Consider the following 27,344-nt stretch of genomic DNA (forward strand, 5'->3'; position numbering starts at 1 on the left):
TAAGGATGGAGAAATGGATAACAGGGTAAAAGTCGGAATAAGGAATACCTTTACGAGAGATGGGACAAGAGCGGATAGCTTCCCTGGCGGCAGCATCCGCACGCTCAATTAAAGAGACACCAATATGGCTGGGAACCAAACAAAACTCAACCGACTTAAATTTACTGTGAACAAGAAACGGCTAATGCTGGATCTCGACAACTACTGGAGGAACTGGATTAAAGAACCCGAGAGCTATGAGGGCGCTACGAGAGTCAACAACAGCCACAAAGGAAGATTGACAACGAGAAAGCAAAAGACGAAGAGCATAGGGAATAGCATAAAGCTCCACTTTGAAGATTCTAATCTCCGGAGGTAAGCGACACATATAAGTGCGATCAGGAAAACCACAGAGTAGCCAACACCATCCGCAGACTTAGACCCATTGGTGAAGACGGAAACGGAGTGGGAGTGAGAAGAAAAGTTCTCAAGGAAAAGGCGTTTTAGAACCGTAGGAGGGGTAAAAGTTTTAGTGATGCGGGTCAAGGATGAACAAAACTGCGGAAGGGGGACTCTCCGTGGGGTCAAAGAGGGAACAACATGAGGAGAAATATTAGAAATATGAACGGAAAGAGAATCCTGCAAGCGAGATAACGGAACAGAAAGAGGTAGGTGGTGAAGAGGAACAGGAACTGCAGGAAGGGTAAAAGTTAAAGCACGACAGAGGCGAGAGAAAGGATGTTGCAAGGACCGCGCATGATAGCGAAGACAGAAGCGATCACGGCGGTCCTGGAGACATAGGAAGCCAGTGTCAACATACAAACTGAGGACGGGAGTCGAACGAAAGGCACCAGAACTGAGGCGCAACCCAGTATGATGCAAAGCATTAAGACGGCGAAGAGTAGAAGGAGAAGCAGACGAGTAAGCAGGGCAACCATAATCGAGCTTAGACAGGACGAGAGAGGAATGTACAGCAAGGAGAGTGCGCCTATCTGCTCCCCAAGATGTATGGGACAATACCCGAAGGAGGGTAAGGGCCTTAGAGCACTCAACACGGAGGTAAGAGATATGGGGAGACCAAGACAAACGAGTGTCAAAGAATAACCCCAAAAGCTTTGCGGAATCTTTGTACTCAAGAGGACGACCATAAATTGACAAAGAGGGACGAAGAACGACCCGTTTCCGAGTAAAATTCATGGCACAAGTCTTAGTAATAGAGAACTTGAAGCCATGATCGGTGGCCCAAGACGACACAGCATCATCCGCAAGTTGAAGCCGGCGTTGAAGGAGAGGCGAATCATCACCCTGACAGCAAATGGTAAGATCATCGACATAGAGAGCAGAGAAGACGCCTGAAGGAAGAGAGGAAAGAAGACCATTGAGGGCAACCAGAAAAAGAGTAGTTCTCAGAATACTACCCTGGGGCACACCTTTGTATTGCTGAAAAGAGGCAGGGAGAGCTGTACCAAGCCTCACTTGAAAGGAACGACGAGAGAGGAAGCTGCGGAGAAAGAGAAGGAGACAACCACGAAGGCCAAAAGAATGAAGCTGGGATAGAATATGATACCGCCAGGTAGTGTCGTAAGCCTTTTCCAGGTCAAAAAGGATGGCAACAACGGAGGTCTTCGCAGCAAAAGCAGTACGAATATAGACCTCCAAGTTTACCAGGACATCTGTTGTGCTGCGGCACTTGCGGAAACCAAATTCAGAAGGGGAGAGGAGGTGATGGTGTTCCAGGAACCACATCAGACGAACGTTAACCGTACGTTCAAAGAGTTTGCAGACACAACTTGTGAGGGCAATAGGCCGAAAGTCCTTAGGGGATGTTCCCAGAGACCCTGGTTTTCGAACAGGGAGGACAATGGCATCGAGCCAGTCCTCAGGGACTGACGACGACTCCCAGATCCGATTATACAGACGCAGTAAATGCTGAGACGTGCACGGAGGGAGATGGCGAAGCATCTCATAATGAATGCCATCGGAGCCCGCCGCCGTAGAACCGCAGAGGGCCAGGGCAGAACAAAGTTCAGAGGGAGAGAAGGGATCGTTAAAGGGAAGCCGAAGACGCGTGCAGAAATCTAAAGTACGAGATTCAAGGACAGGTTTACGAAGAAGGAAAGATTTGGGAAGATGAAGACCAGAGCTAAGAGAAGAAAAGTGGGAACACAGTTCGGTAGCGACCTGCAACGGGTCCGCCACAAGAGTACCACGGAGGTGAAGGACCGGCGAAACATCAGGAACGAACTTACCTGCTATTTTGCGGATACGCTTTCAGATCTATGGCAGAGGAGTTTCGGACGTAATGGTGGAGACATAAGATGCCCAACATTCACGTTTAGCCGTACGGATGGCCCTATGGGCCACCGCACTCACCTTATGAAAGAAAAGAAAAGAACCGGTCGTCTACCGACGGCGGTGTCTCTTCCAGGCTGTACGCTTACAGCAGACAGCCCGAGCACAATCCGCATTTCACCAGGGAATGCACTTCCGTGGACCCCGAGAGGAAGAGCGAGGAATAGAGCGGAGGACAGCGTCGAAGACAGTCTCTTGAAAAAGGAGGAGAGTGATGGAGAGGCAGAAGGGTGAGGTCAGAGAGAGCAGCACTGAGGGTAAATAGGTTCCAGTCCGCCTTAGCAAACTGCCACCTAGGGAAGGAGAGGGGAGGGAGAAAAGAGAAGAAGGTAACAAGGATGGGGAAATGGTCACTGCCATGGAGGTAACCTTACATTGAGGTTACCTTGAGGTGCTTCCGGGGCTTAGCGTCCCCGCGGCCCGGTCGTCGACCAGGCCTCCTGGTTGCCGGACTGATTAACCAGGCTGTTGGACGCGGCTGCTCGCAGCCTGACGTACGAGTCACAGCCTGGTTGATCAGGTATCCTTTGGAGGTGCTTATCCAGTTCTCTCTTGAACACTGTGAGGGGTCGGCCAGTTATGCCCCTTATGTGTAGTGGAAGCGTGTTGAACAGTCTCGGACCTCTGATGTTGATAGAGTTCTCTCTCAGAGTACTAGTTGCACCTCTGTTTTTCAACGGGGGTATTCTGCACATCCTGCCATGTCTTCTGGTCTCATGTGATGTTATTTCTGTGTGCAGGTTTGGGACCAGCCCCTCTAATATTTTCCACGTGTAAATTATTATGTACCTCTCCCGCCTGCGCTCAAGGGAGTACAGTTTTAGGCTCTTTAGTCGGTCCCAGTAGTTTAGATGTTTTACTGAGTGGATTCTAGCAGTAAAGGATCTCTGCACGCTCTTCAGTTCAGTAATTTCTCCAGCTTTGAAAGGTGCTGCCATTGTGCAGCAGTACTCCACTCTAGAGAGCACAAGCGTTTTGAAAAGTATCATCATCGGTATAGCATCTCTAGTGTGAAAAGTTCTTGTTATCCAACCTGTCATTTTTCTTGCAGTTGTGACGGCTACTTTATTGTGTTCTTTAAAGGTAAGGTCTTCCGACATGAGTACACCCAGATCCTTTACATTGCCTTTTCGTTCTATGTCATGATTTGCCTGAGTTTTGTACGTGGTTTCCGTTTTTATATTTTCATTTTTTTCCATAGCGCATGAGCTGGAACTTATCTTCGTTAAACACTATATTATTTTCTGTAGCCCATAGAAAGACCTGATCTACATCTGACTGGAGGTTCGCCGTGTCCTCTATGTTGCCTACTCTCATGAAGATCCTAGTGTCATCTGCAAAGGATGATACAGTGCTATAGGTTGTGTTCTTGTCTATGTCCGAAATGAGGATGAGAAAAAGTACTGGAGCAAGCACAGTACCCTGGGGGACTGAGCTCTTCACGGTTGATGGGCTGGATTTTATTTTGTTGACTATTACACATTGGGTTCTGTTGGTCAGGAAATTGTAGATCCATCTGCCTATTTTTCCGGTAATTCCTTTTGAACGCATTTTATGTGCAATAACACCATGGTCACATTTATCAAAAGCTTTTGCGAAATCTGTGTAAATTACATCCGCGTTTATGTTTGTCTTCCATAGCATCTAATGCCATATCATAGTGGTCCAGCAACTGCGACAGGCAAGAGCGCCCTGTTCTGAAACCATGTTGTCCGGGGTTATGGAGTTGCTGTGATTCCATGTATTTTGTGATTTTACTTCTTAGCACTCTCTCAAAAATTTTTATGATGTGCGATGTTAGCGCTATCGGTCTGTAATTTTTTGCCTCTGCCTTATTTCCTCCTTTATGAAGTGGTGCTATCTCTGCTGTTTTTAGTATATCAGGAATAACGCCAGTATCTAGGCTTTGTCTCCACAGAATGTGGAGGGCCTGCGATAGTGGTTTTTTACAGTTCTTTATGAATATGGAGTTCCAAGAATCCGGGCCTGGTGCAGAGTGCATAGGCATACTGTTTATGGCTTCTTCAAAATCCAGTGGGGATAGGGTGACGTCTGATATATGATTTGATGTTGGTATCGTATCCATGAAAAATTCATTTGGGTTATCAATCTTTAGTGTGTTTAATGGCTCGCTGAAAACAGAGTCGTACTGCGTCCTCAGTAGCTCGCTCATTTCTTTGTTGTCATCGGTGAAAGTTCCATCTCCCTTTCGCAGGGGCCCGATACTAGATGTGGTTTTTGATCTTGATTTTGCATAGAAGAAAAAATATTTCGGATTTCTTTCTATTTCACTGATGGCCTTTTGCTCTCTTTGCCTCTCCTGGGTTTTGTATGATTCTTGTAGCTTCCGTTCAATTGTTTCTATTTCTCTACCTAACCTTCTTCGCCGTTCTTGAGATAGGGTGCGACTCTCAAGTTGTTCCGCGATTCGTTTTCTTCGACTATATAGGGAACGACGTTCCCGTTCCAATCTGCATCTCTTCCTCTTTTTTCTTAGAGGTATGCGGTTTGAACATATTTCTAGTGATACTGCGCTTATTTTTTCCAGGCACTGGTTCAGGTTTGCATTTTCTAGCTGTTCTTCCCAGTTTATTTCTGTGAAGTCCTGGTTTATTTGCTCCCAGTTTATCTGTTTATTATTGAAGTTGAATTTGCTGAAATCTCCTCCACCGGGAATCTGGACTGGTTTTGAAGGTCTACTCCCCATGGTTGTCATAACTTCAATTAAGTTGTGATCTGAGTAACAGGTATTTGTAATCATTATGTTCCTGATCAATTCATCATTATTAGTGAAAATGAGGTCCAGCGTGTTCTCCTTCCTAGTTGGTTCTACTATTTGCTGATTTAAGGCAAACCTGTCGCACATCCATAGCAGGTCATTTGCATGTGCCTGTTCATTTAGGCTACTTCCTGGTATTCTTTCTGATATTACTGTATTAGCCAGGTGCTTCCATTTCAGGTGCCGTAGGTTGAAGTCCCCAAGCAGGATGATGTTCGGAGCTGGATTTGTGAGGTTTTCCAAGCAGTGTTCTATTTTCATTAGTTGGTCTTTAAACTGCTGAGGGTTTGCCTCCGGTGACTTATATACGAGGACAATAACTACATTTAAAATCTCTATTTTGATTATCAGCACTTCCACCATATCATTTGAGGTGTTTAGCAGCTCAGTACAGATGAGTGTGTCTTTGATGTAGAGGCTGACCCCACCCTGAAGCCGGTGTTTCCTATCACATCTGAAAAGATTGTACTCTGAGATCCATATTTCACCATCATGGTAGTCCTTTGTGTGGGTTTCTGTTAGGGCTGCAAACACTGCATTTGCCTCATGAAGGAGACCATCTATAAATTGAACTTTGTTGGTTTTGCGTGTTTTTATACCCTGGATGTTGGCAAATATAAATGATGTTATCGTGTTAGTGGAAGTGCTTGAAGCCTTACTTAGTGTTAATATCTCAAGAACCTGCCACGTGAAATCTAAGTAAAGAGAAGACGAGCAAAGAGAAAGATCAAGTCAGGAAAGGGTGCGTGTCCGAGAGTCCAAATGCGTGGGCTCACCAGAATTCAGAAGTGACAGGGAAGAAAAGAGGATAAACGGCTCAAGAAGGCGGCCCCGGGTGTTCGTCAAAACATCACCCCAATGGAAATGACGACAATTGAAATCACCCAGCAGGAGCCCAGGCTCCGGCAAGGAGTCCAGTAGGTGTTTCAGATCTGGAAGAGAAAGCGGGACACTCGGGGGGAGATAAATGGAACAAACGGTGTATTATTTCCCTACAAAGATACGAGCAGCAGAACAATGGAGAGGCGAAGGAAAAAGCAAGGGGACAAAGCGAACATCAGAACAAATCAAGAGAACAGAAGAGATAGGAACCCAAGCAACAGCTGGGGGGGGGGGGAGAGAAAGGAATAGCCACGAAAACGACTAGGACGAGCACCAAGCTTCGGCTCCTGCAGGCAGACACAAAGGGGCGAAAACCGCAAAATCAGAAGTTGGAGTTCAAGGAAATTGGCGTAATAACCCCGAACGTTCCATTGAATAATAGACATCGACGAAAAGAGAAAGAACAACAACAGAGAACATGGAAGAAACAAAGGCGAAAGAGGAACATAGCACGTTAAAGAAGATCTGGGTCGGGATCAGGGGTCAGCAAAATCAGGATTAGGGGGCATGAGTAAACTGAGCAAAGACGAAGGGAAGGAAGCGGGAGAACAGACCAGAGGTGGACGGGCGGGGTCCGGAGGAGGAGGAAGAGGAGAAGACAACCGAGAGGAGCAGTCAAGGACAGCAGCAGGAAGAGGAGGAGTAGAAAAAGGGGAGCGCACCTCAGCAAGGGCAGCAACCGAGAGGGAAGCGGGGGCCAAAGAAACCTCCATAGCAGGAACAGGGGGCGCAGCCACCGAAATGGGAGCGGAAGAAGCGAGAGAGGTAGAAGCAGGGGGCCGAGGAAGAAAGCGAAGTCTTCTTGCCCGCCGGGGACGAGGAAGGAAAGGAGCCAGGCTTATGCTTCTGACGTAAAGAGACAGGTGTCCCAGCAACTACGTACTGCGCAACGGATTCCAGCGTCTCAACAGAAGCTGAACGAGAGCACACACGACGGCCGTTGGGAGAGCGATGGACATCAGCCCACACTGACAGGCGGTGGGGAGAGCCAAGAGATGGAGGAGAATGATGGGAAGGAGGACCGGAGGGAGACGAGCAAGAGGACACTGGAGACATGACAGACAGGGCAGAAAGAAGGGGAACCGCAGACAGAGGACCAGAAGGGGGACCCTTCGGGACAGAACTCAAAGGAACAGAGGAGGGGGCAGTGGGCGTATCAGGGTCCAAGGCCCGGAAACGGTTGTGAGTCTGAGGAAGGTGGGAAGGACGAGGAGAGGAAGAGCGCAACACGTGAGCATAAGAGACGTTAGCATAAGGCGGGAGCCGGCGAACCTGGCACCTCGCCTCAGGAAAAGATAAACGCTCCCGGAAGCTTCAAGTTGAGGACGGCTGCCTCAAGCTTGTAATGAGTACACGCACAGGAGAAGGTAGAGTGGGCCTCACCCCAATTGAGGCAGCAAACCTGGGAAGAAGTGCACTCCGACTTAGAGTGATCTTCGCCCCCACACAAAGGACAGAGAGAGACAGTTCCAGAGCAGCAGGGGGACACCATGCCCAAATCTCCAGCACTTATTACAGAGCCGAGGAGAGGGAATGTACTCCTGGACGGAGCACCTGGCACCAGCAAGAACAACAGAGGGCGGAAGGGTCCTACCATCAAAAGTAACCTTCACAACCCGAAGGGGCTGACGGCGACGACCACGAGGGGGACGAGTAAACGTGTCGACCTGGAAGACAGAATGGCCCAGGGCCTCAAGGATATGGTGAATATCACCGTGGCAGTCCTGTAGATTTCGAACACCGGTTGCAACATGGTGCGGGAGGAGAATAGTGCCAACACTGGCGTTCAACCGAGCGTTCTTGGAGACCCAAACAGGGGTCTCGCCAAGGCAGGATAAAGCAGCCAAGTGGGAGGCCGCATCCTGAGAAGGAGCATCAATGACACAGGTACTGAGACGGGTGGGATTGAAGGTGACAGAGGCATCTACGGAATCAACAAGGTGCCTATGAAAGGAGAAATCGTCAGGAGGCGCAGAATCAAGAGGGAGGAGATCAAAGTATTTGGCCCACGAAGCACGACCAAACAAGGCTTGATAAGCATCAGAACGGGAAGGAATAGAGCGATTGCAGCCGTGTCGAAGACGGCGTTGAGAACCCCAGAGAGAAAGGGGGGTTAAAAGGTGCAGTAGTTACAACAAGAGACTGAGCCCTGCCAGGGGACGAGGTAGTCACCACTGGAGGCTTGGGGCTCGACCCAACCACAGAGGAGGGAGGGGAGCCGAGGGGAGTAGTCAGGAGGGTCAAAGGAGGAGCAAGGTCGGGGCCCAACGCAGCGGGGGCTACAGAGCCCGGTCTTCCAATACAGTCCGACTTAGTGGCTTGGTCGCCCACCCCACGAGCCTGAGAGGATACAAGAGGAACATTCATCAACAAAGATATGAAAAAAACACTCTCATCCACGAATGTGCCCCCCACACCCACCATGGAACCACAATTAGAGGCAGGACACCCAACAAGAAGCTATCGCCTATCAAGCCGGGGCTCCCTAGGGGTGCGTCGTGAGTATACGCCCCACAAACTCCACCTGAAGAACCGATAGTCTGTCGAGATCGGGTTCAGTGACGAAAGGGGGATTGACAATAAAAAGTTCCCCTCGCTCGAGACGTTGGGTACTACAGTTGTACGGGTGCAAGAGTACCCTCATCAAACACCCGGGCGTCAAAACAAAAGAAGGCCAAAAGAATGATTAAAACATGCACAAGGTCAGCAGGAAATGACAACGAGAAAGGAAAAGAGAGGGGGGGGAGAAAACGAAACAAAAGGAAATGGAAAAGGCATCCAGCAAAATTTGCGAGGACAGCAGCAGGAGCACAAGGCATCAAAAAGACAGGGGGACTGTCCCAAGGAGCATCACACTCAAGCAGCCGCCCACCAAGCCCCCTCACGGCAGCAGCGAGCTGTACAGGGAGGGGGCTGGTCAAAAAAGGCGTCCAGCAACTGGACATCCTCACAAATATTGTCAAACAGTATCCTCCCCGAGATAGCAGCCGCATAGAACAAGACTGACAATTTAAATGCGAGGTCAGCACAAATATCCTTTCACGACCAAAGATCACATTCACTCCAAGCATTTACCACTTACCCGTGGTGAATGCCCGTGCCACCTCGTGGGTGGCTTAATCTTCATCATTCAATCGGTAGCAGACTCAGTAGTCATTGATATGTAAGTCTCGTCCTAACCACACACTCAGACCTTGACAAAGCACTCAGTAGAGTGCAAAAGACTTTGTGTATTCTTAACATAAATTTTTAAAATACATAGGTATGGGTTTTTATCCTGTTATTATGTCTGATGTCTGTGAGAAGACATTACCATTGCCTATTGTTTTTATTGTAATTACCATTTTCCTTATTATTCATTGTACAATTTTTATAATTTTTTTATAAATATATTTGTGTTAATATGAGAAGCAGTGCAAGGAACGTGCCATAATACAAGAGGAAAACCATGGCACCATGGCACGTGTCATGGTACAAGACACGTGCCATGGTACAAGACACGTGCCCTGCTACAAGACACATGCCATGGTACAAGACACGTGATATGGTACAAGTCACGTGCCATGGAACAAGACACGTGTCATGGTACAAGACACGTGCCATGGTACAAGACACATGCCATGATACAAGACACGTGTCATGGTACAAGACACGTGCAATGGTACAAGACACGTGCCATGGTACAAGACACGTGCTCTGCTACAAGACACGTGCCATGGGAACAAGACACGTGATATGGTACAAGACACGTGTCATGGAACAAGACACGTGCCATGGAAACAAGACACGTGATATGGTACAAGACACGTGTCATGGAACAAGACACGTGTTATGGTACAAGACATCATATATTTTATAATGATAGCTCTTGTTAAAATCCAGTCCATCCTCCAATATTGATCGGTCCTATAGCAATTATTTGGTCAAACATACCAAATGAACTGCTGGTCTGTAAAAAAGGTCTAGTTTTGTTTTATTCAGCGGGTCCAAATGGTACTCTAAAGAAGTGGAAAAGTTCTAAAGTTCCTAAACTCGACAAACCTAACCTGTTCAAGGAATCCTAGGGTTAGTATTTGCTATCATAGGCCTAATCAAATACATTTTTGTGCTGAATAATCCCTATGAATGTTTAAGTATGCCGTTTTCTTCATTTTTTGTGCCCTCTGGAAAAATTCACCTTAGAAAACTGGAACGGTGTTACCTTAAATAGTATTTATTTGTATATTCGATCGCATAGTTTGAATAAGTTTGTATTAATTTAGGAAGATAGGGTGATACAATTATAATATCTTTCTCTAACGATATGAAGGGAGAGGTGGAAAAACTGTAACTATATTTTTACTCATCTTTAAGATACTTACTTGGAGAACAAATACTTACTTGCCCTTGTGGATTTGTTCTCCAAGTAAGTATCTTAAAGATGAGTAAAAATATAGTTACAGTTTTTCCACCTCTCCATTCATATCGTTAGAGAGAGATATTATAATTGTATCACCCCATCTTCCTAAATTAATACAAACTTACTCAAACTATGCGATCGTGAAGTATCACGCTATTGTGATTTCTGTGAGTATTTCTTGGAGAATTTGTAAAGGAACAGCAGGATGAGCGAACTAGGTCTCTGTTGGTCACCCAGGAGGCCAGAATCAGGGCCTGGGCTTCTTTAAAACACCAACAAGAACGTACCTTGAAAACTTGTTGGGGAAGAGCGGGAGGCTGGAGGTGAGAGCGAGGCCTTGGTGGGGCGTCCAGGAGGCCACCTTCAGCGCCTGGGCGCCCTGGGGACTGTACGGAAGGTGTAGGTACACTCCACACCTTTATGGACATAAGTAAAATGTAATAAATAACATTATATTGACCTTCAGTTATGTTATGCTTTTCTAATGCAGAATGATATAAGCTCCATCGAGGCCCACACTAAACCATATCTCTATTTTCTATAACTTTCTTAGGAAGCATCTTATATTTTATTCTGTAGCATGTAAATCCTTTGCCAACATTGTGATATATTGCAGCATATTTAATATTATAAAATATGCAAGAAAATAATATTACTTACCATAAGGAATTCCGTGAATATTGTACTGCAAGCAAGACAGCATTCATCATGGAGTAGGTCCTGCTGAGGTCAGGATTATTGACCAAGGAAGCGTTGGTGACAGCGAGGAGCCTGGTTGCTGGACCCACCAAGCGGCCCTTGAGGGACCACTGGGCGAAGGCGGCGAGGATGGCGAGGTCGTCGCTCACCACCACCACCGTCACGCACCACGACACCTGCCGCAGCTGTTGACGTCAACAGAGAAGACGTTATGTGGGAACTACTTACCCAAAAAATTATCAATCCGCCACAACAGTAATGTAATTGTGAGCAACATCAACAGTAGTGATGAGAGAGTGACCTACCTTCCCCAAGCAGTGTACACAACTGGTATATACCATAAGAAAAAATATTTTTTGTTATTACTATGTAACATAGCATATAACACACACACACATATATATATATATATATATATATATATATATATATATATATATATATATATATATATATATATATATATATATATTATTAAATATGACCGAAAAAGTAAGATTAATAATTCTAACACGAATTTTCTCAATCTTTCGTACATTACGCTTCACTGTTGGAGGTAAATCAAAAATCACTTCTCCAAAATTCATTTTTATTTCTAGTCTGACGCGACACGGGCGCGTTTCGTAAAACTTATTACATTTTCAAAGACTTCACAAATACACAACTGATTAGAACTTACGTCTCTCTGATATTATATCTACATTTGAGTGAGGTGGGAAGTAGATATATATATCAGAGATATAATATGTAGATATAATATCAGAGAGACGTAAGTTCTAATCAGTTGTGTATTTGTGAAGTCTTTGAAAATGTAATAAGTTTTACGAAACGCGCCCGTGTCGCGTCAGACTAGAAATAAAAATGAATTTTGGAGAAGTGATTTTTGATTTACCTCCAACAGTGAAGCGTAATGTACGAAAGATTGAGAAAATTCGTGTTAGAATTATTAATCTTACTTTTTCGGTCATATTTAATAATATATGTCTACAGGAAAGACTGCTACCAAAATATACTAATATATATATATATATATATATATATATATATATATATATATATATATATATACATATATATATATATATATATATATATATATATATATATATATATATATATATATATATATATATATATATATATATATATATATATATATATATATATATATATATATGTCGTACCTAGTAGCCAGAACGCACTTCTCAGCCTACTATGCAAGGCCCGATTTGCCTAATAAGCCAAGTTTTCATGAATTTATGTTTTTTCGACTACCTAACCTACCTAACCTAACCTAACCTAACTTTTTTGGCTACCTAACCAAACCTAACCTATAAAGATTGGTTAGGTTAGGTTAGGTAGGGTTGGTTAGGTTCGGTCATATATCTACGTTAATTTTAACTCCAATAAAATAAAAGTGACATCATACATAATGAAATGGGTAGCTTTATCATTTTATAAGAAAAAAATAGAGAAAATATATTAATTCAGGAAAACTTGGCTTATTAGTCAAATCGGGCCTTGCATAGTAGGCTGAGAAGTGCGTTCTGGCTACTAGGTACGACATATATATATATATATATATATATATATATATATATATATATATATATATATATATATATATATATATATGTCGTACCTAGTAGCCAGAACGCTCTTCTCGGCCTACTATGCAAGGCCCGATTTACCTAATAGGCCGAGTATTTTTTTTTTATTTGCAATAAATTGTTTCCTTTCGGTTTATTTTAAATATTATTTTTATATTATATTAGGAACATAAATTATTGATTTAGTTATGTTAGTTTAGGTAAGGTTAAGATAGGTTAGGTTAGGTTAGGTTAGGTAGGGTTGGTTAGGTTTGGTTATATATCTACATTAGTTTTAACCCAAATTTAAAAAAAAAAAATTATCTCATACATAATGAAATGAATAGCTTTATCCTTTCATAAGAAAAAAATGAGAAAAATATTGAAATTCTGGAAAACTTGGCTTATTAGGCAAATCGAGCCTTGCATAGTTGGCCAAGAACTGCTTTCTGGTTACTAGGTACGACATATATATTTTACATATGTCGTACCTAGTAGCCAGAACGCACTTCTCGGCCTACTATGAAAGGCCTGATTTGCCTAATAGGCCGAGTGATATTCTATATTTTCAATAAATTTTTTCCAATTAGTTTATTTTGAATAATTATTATTATATTATATTATTAGCATCAATTATTGACTTAGTTGTGTTAGTTTAGGTAGGGTTTAGATAGGTTAGGTTAGGTAGGGCTGGTTAGGTTTGGTCATGTATATTAGTTAGTTTTAACTCAAATTTGAAAAAATTAACTCATGCACAATGAAATGGATAGCTTTATAATTTCGTACGATTTTTTTTTAAACATATAAATTCAGGAAAACTTGGCTTATTAGACAAATCGAGCCTTGCATAGTAGGCTGAGAAGTGCGTTCTGGCTACTAGGTACGACATATATATATATATATATATATATATATATATATATATATATATATATATATATATATATATATATATATATATATATATATATATATATATATATATATATATATATGTTGTACCTAGTAGCCAGAACGTCATACTCGGCCTGCTATGCAAGGCCCGATTTGCCTAATAGGCCAAGTTTTCCTGAATTAATATATTTTCTCTAATTTTTTTCTTATGAAATGATAAAGCTACCCATTTCATTATGTATGAGGTCAATTTTTTTTTATTGGAGTTAAAATTAACGTACATATTGTTACGGTGCCCTCTCCTAATTCTTTCGTTTGCCCGCTTTAAGAGTCATATCAGCTCTTCCTACTGATTCTTTGAGGTTCAGGGAGTCTATTGATATATGTGGCGACCAGACCAACTGCCAGTTAAGGAAGAAAGTTACATTATAAGTTGTAAGTAAGGGGAAATTGGCGCCCTGATATAAAATGAAAGAGTATCCCCTACTGCAGATATGACGTTTTGGAAAGGACACTAGCCGATCGCGGATTGGCCGACTTAGGTCGCGGGCAACCAATCAGGGCCCGCCATGACGTCACCGAGTGCCCCGGGCGGCGCCAACGTCAGAGTTGACCTGACCTTGGAAGCGAGAGGGCGCACCTCGGTCAGCTCTCAAGGATTAAAGGCTCTACAAGCCTTTCTTAGTGGATTAGTGCTGGCTATCGCAGCCCATCTGATGTATTGGAGACCCCGCGCTTCTGGGAAGCAAAAAGGAACCAAGTTTATTGAGCGAAAGAGTGCCAAACTTGGAAAATATTCGGCGACTACGCTGGGTGGCGACGCTGGACGTTGAGGGCCTGGAAAGGTGTGGCGGGCAAGCCTAGCTGAGACCGGGTCACATCCACTGAGGGTTTTGGAAGGACGACACCGTGCCTAGGACAAGGAGCAACGCCTTGTGGAAGGGGCGATTGTGGGAAAATAGTGATTAGCTCAGCGCCAATCGATGAACCAGGATTGGGGTAGCTGAATCTCAGGGATTGGAACGGCGACGACGCGAAGGCTCCACGACACCTGAGGACCTGTGGAACGTTCCTGGATCGTCAAGGATCGACTCAGGAAGCGTGGGAACCTCACACCATCGAGGGACAGGCGTCGTGAGCCAGGAATGTAAGGTAGATCATTTTCCCTCCCATTACCCCTTGTATGAGTAGGCTAGTTAGGCCACAATATTTACTTATGTATGTGGCAACAGGACATTAATACTTTAGTAGTAGAGTAGGCTGCAAGGCAGCTTGTGTCCAGGACTGTCAGAGGGGACAGTGTGTATGGATGGCAGGACAGTGAAGAAGAGGCGCCGACGTGGTGCAGAGGCCCTCGTGTGAGAGTGTGGGACTCCTGTCTTTCTGCCCAGTTGAAGGAGTGTTGGAGGTCGTGGAAGAAGAGGCTGACGATCTCCAAACTTATTGTCCTTATTTTCATATTCATGTATTACTTGTGATTGTATGTGTGATCATGTAATTTGCGTCAGTAAATTCACACATTTTATTATTGTGTTTAAGTGTGCCTCCATTATAATATTTCTCTATGAGCATACACGAAGGTTATCATAGTACCACCTAGAGAACACTACGTTCTCTATAGAAGTACTTATTGCCTGGAGAGTGGTAAAGACAGCACGGACCTATATAAAAGTGTACCCTTAGCCATCCGATCAGTATCAGTGCCTGAATGGTGGCAATTAGTAACGTAGTGGCTAGAGAGAGGTAAAGCCACACAGACCTTCCTGGGAGAGTACCCTGGGCCGACAATCTAGTAGCAGATCAATGGAAGTAGCAATCTTCTGGCTACAAACAATATATAATATACCCACTGAACTGCATTGCTGGGGTGCAGATATAATAACCCAGCTGGCGACCTTGTTAAGAGGAAGATAGAGAAGACAGGCGGGAAAGGAGTTCCTGCAACCTTTTTCTCTGGCAGGCAAGACTCAGGGAGGTTATGGTTATAAGGTAAGCCTGAGTCTTCCTTCACTCCTCCACGGGTCTAGGCCGGAACTGTTAACAGCAGTTTCCCCGTGTTTGACTGAAGGGCTTCCAGGGTGAATCAGTGGCACCCCTTTTGTGGTGGAAGCAAAGACCTGCGGAGGTGGGCATTGTTGGTCCTCTCCTGCGTGACCAAGGAGACTCCGGTGAATCCCGGGAGTCGGAGGGGCTGAGTATTCGGCCTTTTGAGCCCCTAGCAGCTGAGTGCTAGCAGAGCCCCGGCCCACCCCCACGTGACAATATATGACCGAACCTAACCAACCCTACCTAACCTAACCTAACCTATCTTTATAGGTTAGGTTAGGTTAGGTAGCCGAAAAAGTTAGGTTAGGTTAGGTTAGGTAGGTTAGGTAGTCGAAAAACAATTAATTCATGAAAACTTAGCTTATTAGGCAAATCGGGCCATGCATAGTAGGCTGAGAAGTGCGTTCTGGCTACTAGATACGACATATATATATATATATATATATATATATATATATATATATATATATATATATATATATATATATATATATATATATATATATATATATATATGTCGTACCTAGTAGCCAGAACTCACTTCTCAGCCTACTATGCAAGGCCCGATTTGCCTAATAAGCCAAGTTTTCCTGAATTAATATATTTTTTCTAATTTTTTTCTTATGAAATAATAAAGCTACCCATTTCATTATGTATGAGGTCAATTTTTTTTTATTGGAGTTAAAATTAACGTAGATATATGACCGAACCTAACCAACCCTACCTAACCTAACCTAACCTATCTTTATAGGTTAGGTTAGGTTAGGTAGCCGAAAAAGTTAGGTTAGGTTAGGTTAGGTAGGTTAGGTAGTCGAAAAACAATTAATTCATGAAAACTTGGCTTATTAGGCAAATTGGGCCTTGCATAGTAGGCTGAGAAGTGCGTTCTGGCTACTAGGTACGACATATATATATATATATATATATATATATATATATATATATATATATATATATATATATATATATATATATATATATATATATATATATATATATATATATATATTATATATATATATATATATATATATATATTATATATATATATATATATATATATATATATATATATATATATATATATATATATATATATATATATATATATATATATATATATATATATTAGTATATTTTGGTAGCAGTCTTTCCTGTAGACATATATTATTAAATATGACCGAAAAAGTAAGATTAATAATTCTAACACGAATTTTCTCAATCTTTCGTACGTTTCTTTTCACTGTTGGAGGTAATTCAAAAATCAATTCTCCAAAATTCATTTTTATTTCTAGTCTGACGCGACACTTGAGCGCGTTTCGTAAAACTTATATATAATAATATATATATATATATATATATATATATATATATATATATATATATATATATATATATATATAAATATATATAACTGAAAACTCACACCCCAGAAGTGACTCGAACCCATACTCCCAGAAGCAACGCAACTGGTATGTACAAGACGCCTTAATCCACTTGACCATCACGACCGGTCAAGTGGTTCGCATTTGTGTTCCTCACGTGTGCCCCAAAGAATGAGGTGATTTGGTAAAATGCTATGCCCAAGATTACTATCCGAGTGCCGGCGGTGGGGTGGTTCAAATAGCCTCGGCTATCACCTCATTATGTCCGGTCGTGATGGTCAAGTGGATTAAGGCGTCTTGTACATACCAGTTGCGTTGCTTCTGGGAGTATGGGTTCGAGTCACTTCTGGGGTGTGAGTTTTCAGTTGCATATTGTCCTGGGGACCATTCAGGCTTGTTCGCATTTGTGTTCCTCACGTGTGCCCCAAAGAATGAGGTGATTTGGTAAAATGCTATGCCCAAGATTACTATCCGAGTGCCGGCGGTGGGGTGGTTCAAATAGCCTCGGCTATCACCTCATTATGTCCGGTCGTGATGGTCAAGTGGATTAAGGCGTCTTGTACATACCAGTTGCGTTGCTTCTGGGAGTATGGGTTCGAGTCACTTCTGGGGTGTGAGTTTTCAGTTGCATATTGTCCTGGGGACCATTCAGGCTTGTTCGCATTTGTGTTCCTCACGTGTGCCCCAAAAAATGAGGTGATTTGGTAAAATGCTATGCCCAAGATTACTATCCGAGTGCCGGCGGTGGGGTGGTTCAAATAGCCTCGGCTATCACCTCATTATGTCCGGTCGTGATGGTCAAGTGGATTAAGGCGTCTTGTACATACCAGTTGCGTTGCTTCTGGGAGTATGGGTTCGAGTCACTTCTGGGGTGTGAGTTTTCAGTTGCATATTGTCCTGGGGACCATTCAGGCTTGTTCGCATTTGTGTTCCTCACGTGTGCCCCAAAGAATGAGGTGATTTGGTAAAATGCTATGCCCAAGATTACTATCCGAGTGCCGGCGGTGGGGTGGTTCAAATAGCCTCGGCTATCACCTCATTATGTCCGGTCGTGATGGTCAAGTGGATTAAGGCGTCTTGTACATACCAGTTGCGTTGCTTCTGGGAGTATGGGTTCGAGTCACTTCTGGGGTGTGAGTTTTCAGTTGCATATTGTCCTGGGGACCATTCAGGCTTGTTCGCATTTGTGTTCCTCACGTGTGCCCCAAAGAATGAGGTGATTTGGTAAAATGCTATGCCCAAGATTACTATCCGAGTGCCGGCGGTGGGGTGGTTCAAATAGCCTCGGCTATCACCTCATTATGTCCGGTCGTGATGGTCAAGTGGATTAAGGCGTCTTGTACATACCAGTTGCGTTGCTTCTGGGAGTATGGGTTCGAGTCACTTCTGGGGTGTGAGTTTTCAGTTGCATATTGTCCTGGGGACCATTCAGGCTTGTTCGCATTTGTGTTCCTCACGTGTGCCCCAAAGAATGAGGTGATTTGGTAAAATGCTATGCCCAAGATTACTATCCGAGTGCCGGCGGTGGGGTGGTTCAAATAGCCTCGGCTATCACCTCATTATGTCCGGTCGTGATGGTCAAGTGGATTAAGGCGTCTTGTACATACCAGTTGCGTTGCTTCTGGGAGTATGGGTTCGAGTCACTTCTGGGGTGTGAGTTTTCAGTTGCATATTGTCCTGGGGACCATTCAGGCTTGTTCGCATTTGTGTTCCTCACGTGTGCCCCAAAGAATGAGGTGATTTGGTAAAATGCTATGCCCAAGATTACTATCCGAGTGCCGGCGGTGGGGTGGTTCAAATAGCCTCGGCTATCACCTCATTATGTCCGGTCGTGATGGTCAAGTGGATTAAGGCGTCTTGTACATACCAGTTGCGTTGCTTCTGGGAGTATGGGTTCGAGTCACTTCTGGGGTGTGAGTTTTCAGTTGCATATTGTCCTGGGGACCATTCAGGCTTGTTCGCATTTGTGTTCCTCACGTGTGCCCCAAAGAATGAGGTGATTTGGTAAAATGCTATGCCCAAGATTACTATCCGAGTGCCGGCGGTGGGGTGGTTCAAATAGCCTCGGCTATCACCTCATTATGTCCGGTCGTGATGGTCAAGTGGATTAAGGCGTCTTGTACATACCAGTTGCGTTGCTTCTGGGAGTATGGGTTCGAGTCACTTCTGGGGTGTGAGTTTTCAGTTGCATATTGTCCTGGGGACCATTCAGGCTTGTTCGCATTTGTGTTCCTCACGTGTGCCCCAAAGAATGAGGTGATTTGGTAAAATGCTATGCCCAAGATTACTATCCGAGTGCCAGCGGTGGGGTGGTTCAAATAGCCTCGGCTATCACCTCATTATGTCCGGTCGTGATGGTCAAGTGGATTAAGGCGTCTTGTACATACCAGTTGCGTTGCTTCTGGGAGTATGGGTTCGAGTCACTTCTGGGGTGTGAGTTTTCAGTTGCATATTGTCCTGGGGACCATTCAGGCTTGTTCGCATTTGTGTTCCTCACGTGTGCCCCAAAGAATGAGGTGATTTGGTAAAATGCTATGCCCAAGATTACTATCCGAGTGCCGGCGGTGGGGTGGTTCAAATAGCCTCGGCTATCACCTCATTATGTCCGGTCGTGATGGTCAAGTGGATTAAGGCGTCTTGTACATACCAGTTGCGTTGCTTCTGGGAGTATGGGTTCGAGTCACTTCTGGGGTGTGAGTTTTCAGTTGCATATTGTCCTGGGGACCATTCAGGCTTGTTCGCATTTGTGTTCCTCACGTGTGCCCCAAAGAATGAGGTGATTTGGTAAAATGCTATGCCCAAGATTACTATCCGAGTGCCGGCGGTGGGGTGGTTCAAATAGCCTCGGCTATCACCTCATTATGTCCGGTCGTGATGGTCAAGTGGATTAAGGCGTCTTGTACATACCAGTTGCGTTGCTTCTGGGAGTATGGGTTCGAGTCACTTCTGGGGTGTGAGTTTTCAGTTGCATATTGTCCTGGGGACCATTCAGGCTTGTTCGCATTTGTGTTCCTCACGTGTGCCCCAAAGAATGAGGTGATTTGGTAAAATGCTATGCCCAAGATTACTATCCGAGTGCCAGCGGTGGGGTGGTTCAAATAGCCTCGGCTATCACCTCATTATGTCCGGTCGTGATGGTCAAGTGGATTAAGGCGTCTTGTACATACCAGTTGCGTTGCTTCTGGGAGTATGGGTTCGAGTCACTTCTGGGGTGTGAGTTTTCAGTTGCATATTGTCCTGGGGACCATTCAGGCTTGTTCGCATAAATATATATATATATATATATATATATATATATATATATATATATATATATATATATATATATATATATATATATATATATATATATATATATAAATATATATATATATATATATATGTATATATATATATATATATATATATATATATATATATATATATATATATATATATATATATATATATATATATATACATATATATATACATATTGTCACGTGGGGGTGGGCGGTCCGGGGCTCTGCTGACACTCGGCCACTAGGGGCTCAAAGGCCCAAATACTCAGCCCCTCCGACTCCCTGGATTCACCGGAGTCTCCTTGGTCACACAAGAGAGGACCAACAATGCCCACCTCCGCAGGTCTTTGCTTCCACCACAAAGGGGTGCCACTGATTCACCCTGGAAGCCCTTCAGTCAACCACGGGGAAACTGCTGTTAACAGTTCCGGCCTAGACCCGTGGGGGAGTGAAGGAAGACTCAGGCTTACCTATAACCATAACCTCCCTGAGTCTTGCCTGCCAGACAAAAAAGGTTGCAGGAACTCCTTTCCCGCCTGTCTTCTCTATCTTCCTCTTAGCAAGGTCGCCAGCTGGGTTATTATATCTGCACCCCAGCAATGCAGTTCAGTGGGTGTATCATATATTGTTTGTAGCCAGAAATGTATGCTCATAGAGAAATATCACAAATGGAGGCACACTCAAACACAGTAATAAAATGTGTGGATTTACTGACGCAAATTACATGAACACACACACACAATCACAAGTAATACATGAATATGGGAATATGGATAATAAGTCTGGAGATCGTCAGCCTCTTCTTCCACGACCTCCAACACTCCTTCAAATGGGCAGGAAGACAGGAGTCTCACACTCTCACAGGAGGGCCTCTTCACCACGTCGGCACCTCTTCTTCACTGTCCTGCCATCCATACACACTGTCCTCTCTGACAGTCCTGGACACAAGCCGCTTTGCAGCCTATTCTACTATTAAAGTAATAAAGTCTTGCTGCCACATACACGAGTAAATATTGTGGCCTAACTAGCCTACTCATACAAGGGGTAATGGGAGGGAAAAATGATCTACCTTACACTCCTGGCTCACGACGCCTGTCCCTCGATGGTGTGAGGTTCCCACGCTTCCTTGGGTCGATCCTCGACGATCCAGGGCGTTCCACAGGTCCTCAGGTGTCGTGAAGCCTTCGCGTCGTCGCCGTTCCAATCCCTGAGATTCAGCTGCCCCAATCCTGGTTCATCGATGGGCGCTGAGCTAATCACTATTTTTTCCCCACACTCGCCTCTCCCACAGGGCGTCGCTCCTTGTCCTAGGCACGGTGTCGTCCTTCAAAGATTCTCAGTGGGTGTGACCCCAGTCACAGCTAGCTTGCTCGCCCACCTTCCAGACCTCAACGTCCAGCCAGCGGCGCCGCCCAGCGTCGTCGCCGACTATTTTCCAAGTTTGGGCACTTCTCTGCTCACTGAACTTGGTTCCTCTTTTGCTTCCCAGAAGCGCAGGGTCTCCAATAACGGTGGTAGGCTGCGCAGGCCAGCTCAATCCACTGAACAAGGCTTGCAGAGCCTCCAATCCCTGAGAGCAGACCGAGGCGCGTCCTGTCACTTCCACGGTCAGTACAACTCTGACGTTGGCGCCGCCCGGGGCACTCGGTGACGTCATGGCGGGCCCTGATTTGTCGCCCGCGACCTACGTCGGCCAATCCGCGATCGGCATAGTGTCCCTTCCACAAGGTCATATCTGCCGTAGGGGATACTGTTTCATTTTATAACAGGGCGCCAATTTTCCTTTATTTACAACTTATAATATAACTTCTTTCCCTTAACTGGCAGCCGGTCTGGTCGCCACATATATCATTAGACTCCCTGAACCTCAGAGAATCAGTAGGGAGAGCTGATATGACTCTTTAAGCCGGCAAACGAAAGAAATAGGAGAGGGCACCGTAACATACCCCTCCCCTTAAAATAAGAGTCATATCGGTTAGTAAATCCGGGAGAGGGCATCTGCCACCACATTCTCCCTTCCTTTAATGTGCCTGATTTCTAGCCAGTACTCTTGGAACAGTAGGGCCCATCTTGTCAGCCTTTGGTTCGTGTTCTTCATCCTATGCACGAACGTCAAGGGGTTATGATCGGTGAACACTTGCACCGGTCTAGTACCTCCACCCACATAGATGTCAAAATGTTTCAGTGCCAGGATCAGGGCCAAGGCTTCCTTTTCCACTGTACTATAAGCCCTCTGGTACTTTTCGAATTTCTTCGAGTAGAATGCCACTGGACGGTGGACTCCGTCCTTCTCTTGAGCTAACATGGCTCCAATTCCCACGTCGCTAGCGTCAACGTATAAGATAAAGTCTGACTCAAAGTCAGGCGAAATCAGCACTGGCGCTTCAGTCAACAACTTCTTAGTCTTCTCGAAGGACTCCTGGCATGCTTCCCCCCACTTCCATCTAACGTTCTTAGATAGCAATTCAGTCAGAGGGTGTGCCACTGTCGAGAAGTTATTGCAAAATCCTCTATAGTATCCAACCATCCCTAAATATCGTAACAATTCCTTTCTCGTTCTGGGATTCGGATATTCTTTGATTGCCATCACTTTCTGGTCTACTGGAGTCACTTCCCCTTGACCCACGACGAAACCTAAGTATTCTAATCGGGCCTTTCCGAATTCGCTTTTGGCCAGATTAACGGTCAGGTTCGCTTCTTCCAACCGTTGGAATAACTCCGTCAGTCGATTCATGTGTTGTTTCCAGCTATCGGCGTACACCACTATATCATCTATATACACGGCGCAGCCTTCCATCCCTCTTAGCACTTCGTTCATCATCCTCTGAAAACAACTTCCGCTGTTCTTCATACCAAAGGGAAGCACTTTGTACTGATACAATCCGTCTGGAGTAGCAAACGCCGAGATCTTTCTCGCACTCGGCGACAAAGGGATTTGATAATACCCTTTCAGCAGGTCGACCTTGGTGACGAACCTTGCATTTCCTACTTGGTCGACGCAATCACTTACTCGGGGCATCGGGTGAGAATCTGACACGGTTATGGCATTCACTTTACGATAGTCAGTGCAAAAACGATATGATCCGTCACTCTTCTTGACCAGCACACAGGGCGAGCTCCACTCACCGTTGCTGGGCTCAGCGAGATCATTCGCTAGCAGATATTCCACCTCCTGTCGCATGATCTTCCTCTTCTCGGGACTCACCCGATAAGCACTCTGCTTGATTGGCTTTCCTCCGCACACGTCCACCTCGTGCACCACACTCTTGTGCCGTCGGGGCACATCCGTGAAAAGCGACTTGTTCCTTCTTATCAGGGTCACTAGTTCTCTCCTTTTCTCTTTATCCAGATGACGCAGCCTGTCTTCTAGGTGTGTCAAACTCTCTGTATTCGACAGGCGCGTACCATCGGCACGGGCCCACTTTCTCTCCTCCGCTGGCAACCCCTGGTCCATCTCCATACACAGAACCAATTTCCCTTCTCGCGACTGTGTTGCTCCCTTCACTCCTGCACTCTCTTGTTCCTCTGGGAAGTATGGCTTTAAACGATTGATATGACACACCTGTGTCTTGTTAGGGCGATTCGGCTTGCTGATCTCATAACTTACAGGACCCACACGCCGAACAACCGAGTATGGACCACCAAAGCGTGATTCCGTCACTCTACCCCTCCCAGGTAGCAACATCATCACTCTGGCTCCTGCCTCGAACTCCCTTGGGACAGCCTTCTTGTCGTACCAGATCGACATCTTCTCTTGCGCTGTCTTCAAGTGATCAGCAGCCAGCTCCTTCGCCGTTTTCAATCGTTCATGGAATCTTCGCACATACTCTTCCACTGTCACTAATGTCTTCTCCGCCGTCATCCGCTCCTTCAGCATCAACAACGGGCTCCTTACTTCGTGCCCAAACACTAGCTGGAATGGAGAGAATCCCAGAGACTCAACTATAGCATCTCGGATCGCGAACAGGGCTGGACAGACAGCCTCATCCCATTCCGCTCCCTGTTCAGCACAATACACTCTTAAGATGGTCTTCAGAGTTGAATGGAACCTCTCAATCGCTCCCTGCGATTGAGGTCTATAAGGAGACGATCGTAGTTGGGCTATTCCCCAGCTCGCAATAGCCTGCCTAAACCACCTCGATTGGAAAACACTTCCACAGTCGGACTGGATCTCCTTGGGCACACCTACCCAAGCAAAGAACCGCTGAAGGTGTCCCATGACGCATTTCGATGTCACCTTCCGCACTGGGATCGCCTCTGGAAATCTCGTCGAAGCACACATGATAGTCAATAAGTAATTGTTCCCTTTTCTTGTCTTAGGTAGTGGTCCCACGACGTCGATTATTAGGCGCTCAAACGCCTGGCCAAATGCTGGAACTGGAACTAAAGGTGCTTTCGGGATGGCAGGGACGTTCTTCCCCGCTCTCTGGCACGGGAAACACGTCTTGCAAATTCTTCTTACATCCGCGTCCATGCCCGGCCAATAAAAATGTTCCCGAAGCCTGCCTAAGGTCTTGGTAACTCCCAAGTGACCCGCGGGATCCACTGCGTGTGCAAGCTTTAGCACCGCGCATCTGTACTGAGCTGGCACCACCACCTGATGCCTCACTCTCAGCATATCATCGCCCGCTTTGGCCCTAACCGGCCTCCAATGCCTCATTAGCACTCCCTTCTCCACGAAGAAATGAGTCGGTGACTTGGGTCCAGCGAGACCTCCTTCCGCATCCCGTACCAACTCAGGAAACTCTTCCTTTTGCAGCTCACCTAGACGGGTGCGGTCAATTCCTAGAGGACTGGTGAGAGTAACCTGGACACTCGTATCCGGCGCTTCCTCACCTGTCGCTTGTCCTCTGGCCTCTTCTCGGAACAAACGATCGAGCCCCAGGTACCCCGGCATGTTCTCTTCGGCGTGACTGGATCCGCTCACATCACCTCCATTGACGTCTCGTCCTGACGTCACTGCGCATACCGGAAATGCCACTCTCGCAATTTCCATTTCGCCACTACTGGCGCCCGTCTTGCTGCACTGTCGATAGGACTCTACACACTCCTCACCCTTAATCAAATTCGGGAGAACACATCCCCCACAGGAATCATTTCCTAGGATCACCTGAGCGTCCATCCTCGGCAGCAAAGCACAGACCCCTGCCAAGAGAGTCTGACAACCATAGTCTGAATTAAGAGTCACCCTATGGAGGGGCATCCGCACTTGTCCCCCCAACGTCCTTATCAGGGCCTCCCCTGTACTGGAACTTCTATAGTCCTCGGGGAAGAGGGATTCACTAACAAGGGTGAAGTCGGACCCAGTGTCCCTCAGCATCCTCGCTGGCACAGGATCAGCTCCCCTTATCTTCACCGTCCCCTCACACACAAAGGGGTGGATCCTCTTCTCCCTCATCACCGGCATATCACCTGAATAATCGTTGGCTTCTCCGCTTTCCATCCTAGCGAAAGCCACGTTTCCACCGTGCCTGGGGCGACCGCACTCCCTTGCAAGGTGTCCTCGTCCCCCACAGTTGTAACACCGACCGCCTCTCCTAGGCGATCCTCTACCAGTCCTCCTGGTAGCGCCAATGGTAGAGGTTCCCTGAGTCCACCTAGGACTCTCTGTCGTCGGTTCCCGGGCAGCAGCACTCGCTCCCGAGCTACGTCCACTGCTCACAGGTTGGGGCTTCCTCCCCGCGTCCCTTGAGCACTTGGACTGGGTTACCTCATTGGGTACACTACTTTTGGGAGAGTCCCCATCCATCCTCGCTCCTCCTGAACTCCTAAGGTTCCCTCCCGACCTGGGGTAAGGCGAGGGTCTGGGCGGCCCCTCCCTCCTGATATGTAGTGCCTCCTCCAGCATGTCGGCTCGATCCGCTGCAGCCTTCAGGTCCTTAATACCTGCTTCTCTCAACCTTACTCGCAACTCAGGATGGAGCACTGACATAAACTTCTCCATCACTATCAGTCGTTTGATATCATCCACCGACTCCGCTTCCTCCGCCTTCAACCATCGTAGGAATTTCCGTTCCATATCCCTGGCGGTCTCGGCGTAAGTCTTTCCCGACGCTCTTGTACACTCTCTGAACCGCTTCCGGTACATCTCCGGAGTCAGCCGGAATGAGTGGAGAACCGCATTCTTAATCGCGTCATAACTAGTACACTCCTCTAGGTCCAGCATGTTATAGGCTTCCCGGGCCTCACCAGTCAACCTGCCCTGGACCAGAGCAGCCCAATCATCTTCCGGCCACTCCTTCAGAGTTGCTATCCGTTCAAAGTGTTCGAAGAACGCCTCAGCTTCTTGTGGTTCGAACGTAGGTAAGTCACGCTCCCTTACCTTGAGGTCATCCCGCCGTGCAGGTAGTGAGGGCAGACCACGTTCAACGCGACGCAATTCGACTTCTTTCTTTGCCCTTATCTCCTCCAGTCGCAGTTGTCTCTCTCCTTCTTCCCGCTGCAGCCGAGCTTCTCGCTCCTCTCGCTGCAGCTCAGCCGCACGTTCCTCTCGCTGCAGCTCAGCCGCACGTTCCTCTCGCTGCAGCTCAGCTGCACGTTCCTCTCGCTGCATTTGCGCTTCTCTCTCCTCTCGTCGCAGCTGGGCTTCCAGTTGCATCTTCATTATTTCCAGTTGCAGGCTCCTCTTACCACAGCTGGACCTTCCACTGCTCCCATGTTCACTGTGAATTCTCTCCACACTGGTAGGCGCTTGGGGAGGCCCTAGTCGGGACGGTTCACCTTGCGATGGCTCTCCTCGGGACGGCTCCTCTTGAGATGGCTCCTCTCCCGTCGCTTCCTCTCGAGCTGTGAGCTGTGCCATGATCTCTATCCTTCGCTCCGCTACCTTAGTCGTCCTCAACCTGATCCCAAAGTGGTTTGCCACTTGTTGGAGCTGGGCCTTGGTACACTCTTCCAAAATTCTCTCGTCCCTTGTGTCAATAAATTTCTTTACTTTGTCCTCCTCCATCTCTATATCATTGAGCATACACGACAGCACAGACAAGTTAGTAGGCACTAATTTCACCGTTTCAGTCCCTTAGCCGGTTGAGTAACAGTACCACCGAATTCACTGGCCAC

General features: G+C 45.9%; 1 protein-coding gene across 1 annotated transcript in view; it reads right to left on the reverse strand.

The window, feature by feature from the left end:
* The window catches only part of LOC138369452 (uncharacterized), a 166,327-nt gene that overhangs the window by 114,421 nt on the left and 24,562 nt on the right, over positions 1–27,344 (reverse strand). Inside the window, exons 4-5 of the mRNA XM_069332699.1 lie at positions 11,052–11,275; positions 10,679–10,807 (exon numbers count right to left, since the gene is read on the reverse strand). Of these exons, the coding sequence (XP_069188800.1) occupies positions 10,679–10,807; positions 11,052–11,275 (353 nt within the window). The remainder of the gene's footprint in view (positions 1–10,678; positions 10,808–11,051; positions 11,276–27,344) is intronic.

Source organism: Procambarus clarkii, chromosome 28 (genome assembly GCF_040958095.1).
Source record: "Procambarus clarkii isolate CNS0578487 chromosome 28, FALCON_Pclarkii_2.0, whole genome shotgun sequence".
NCBI lineage: Eukaryota > Metazoa > Arthropoda > Malacostraca > Decapoda > Cambaridae > Procambarus > Procambarus clarkii.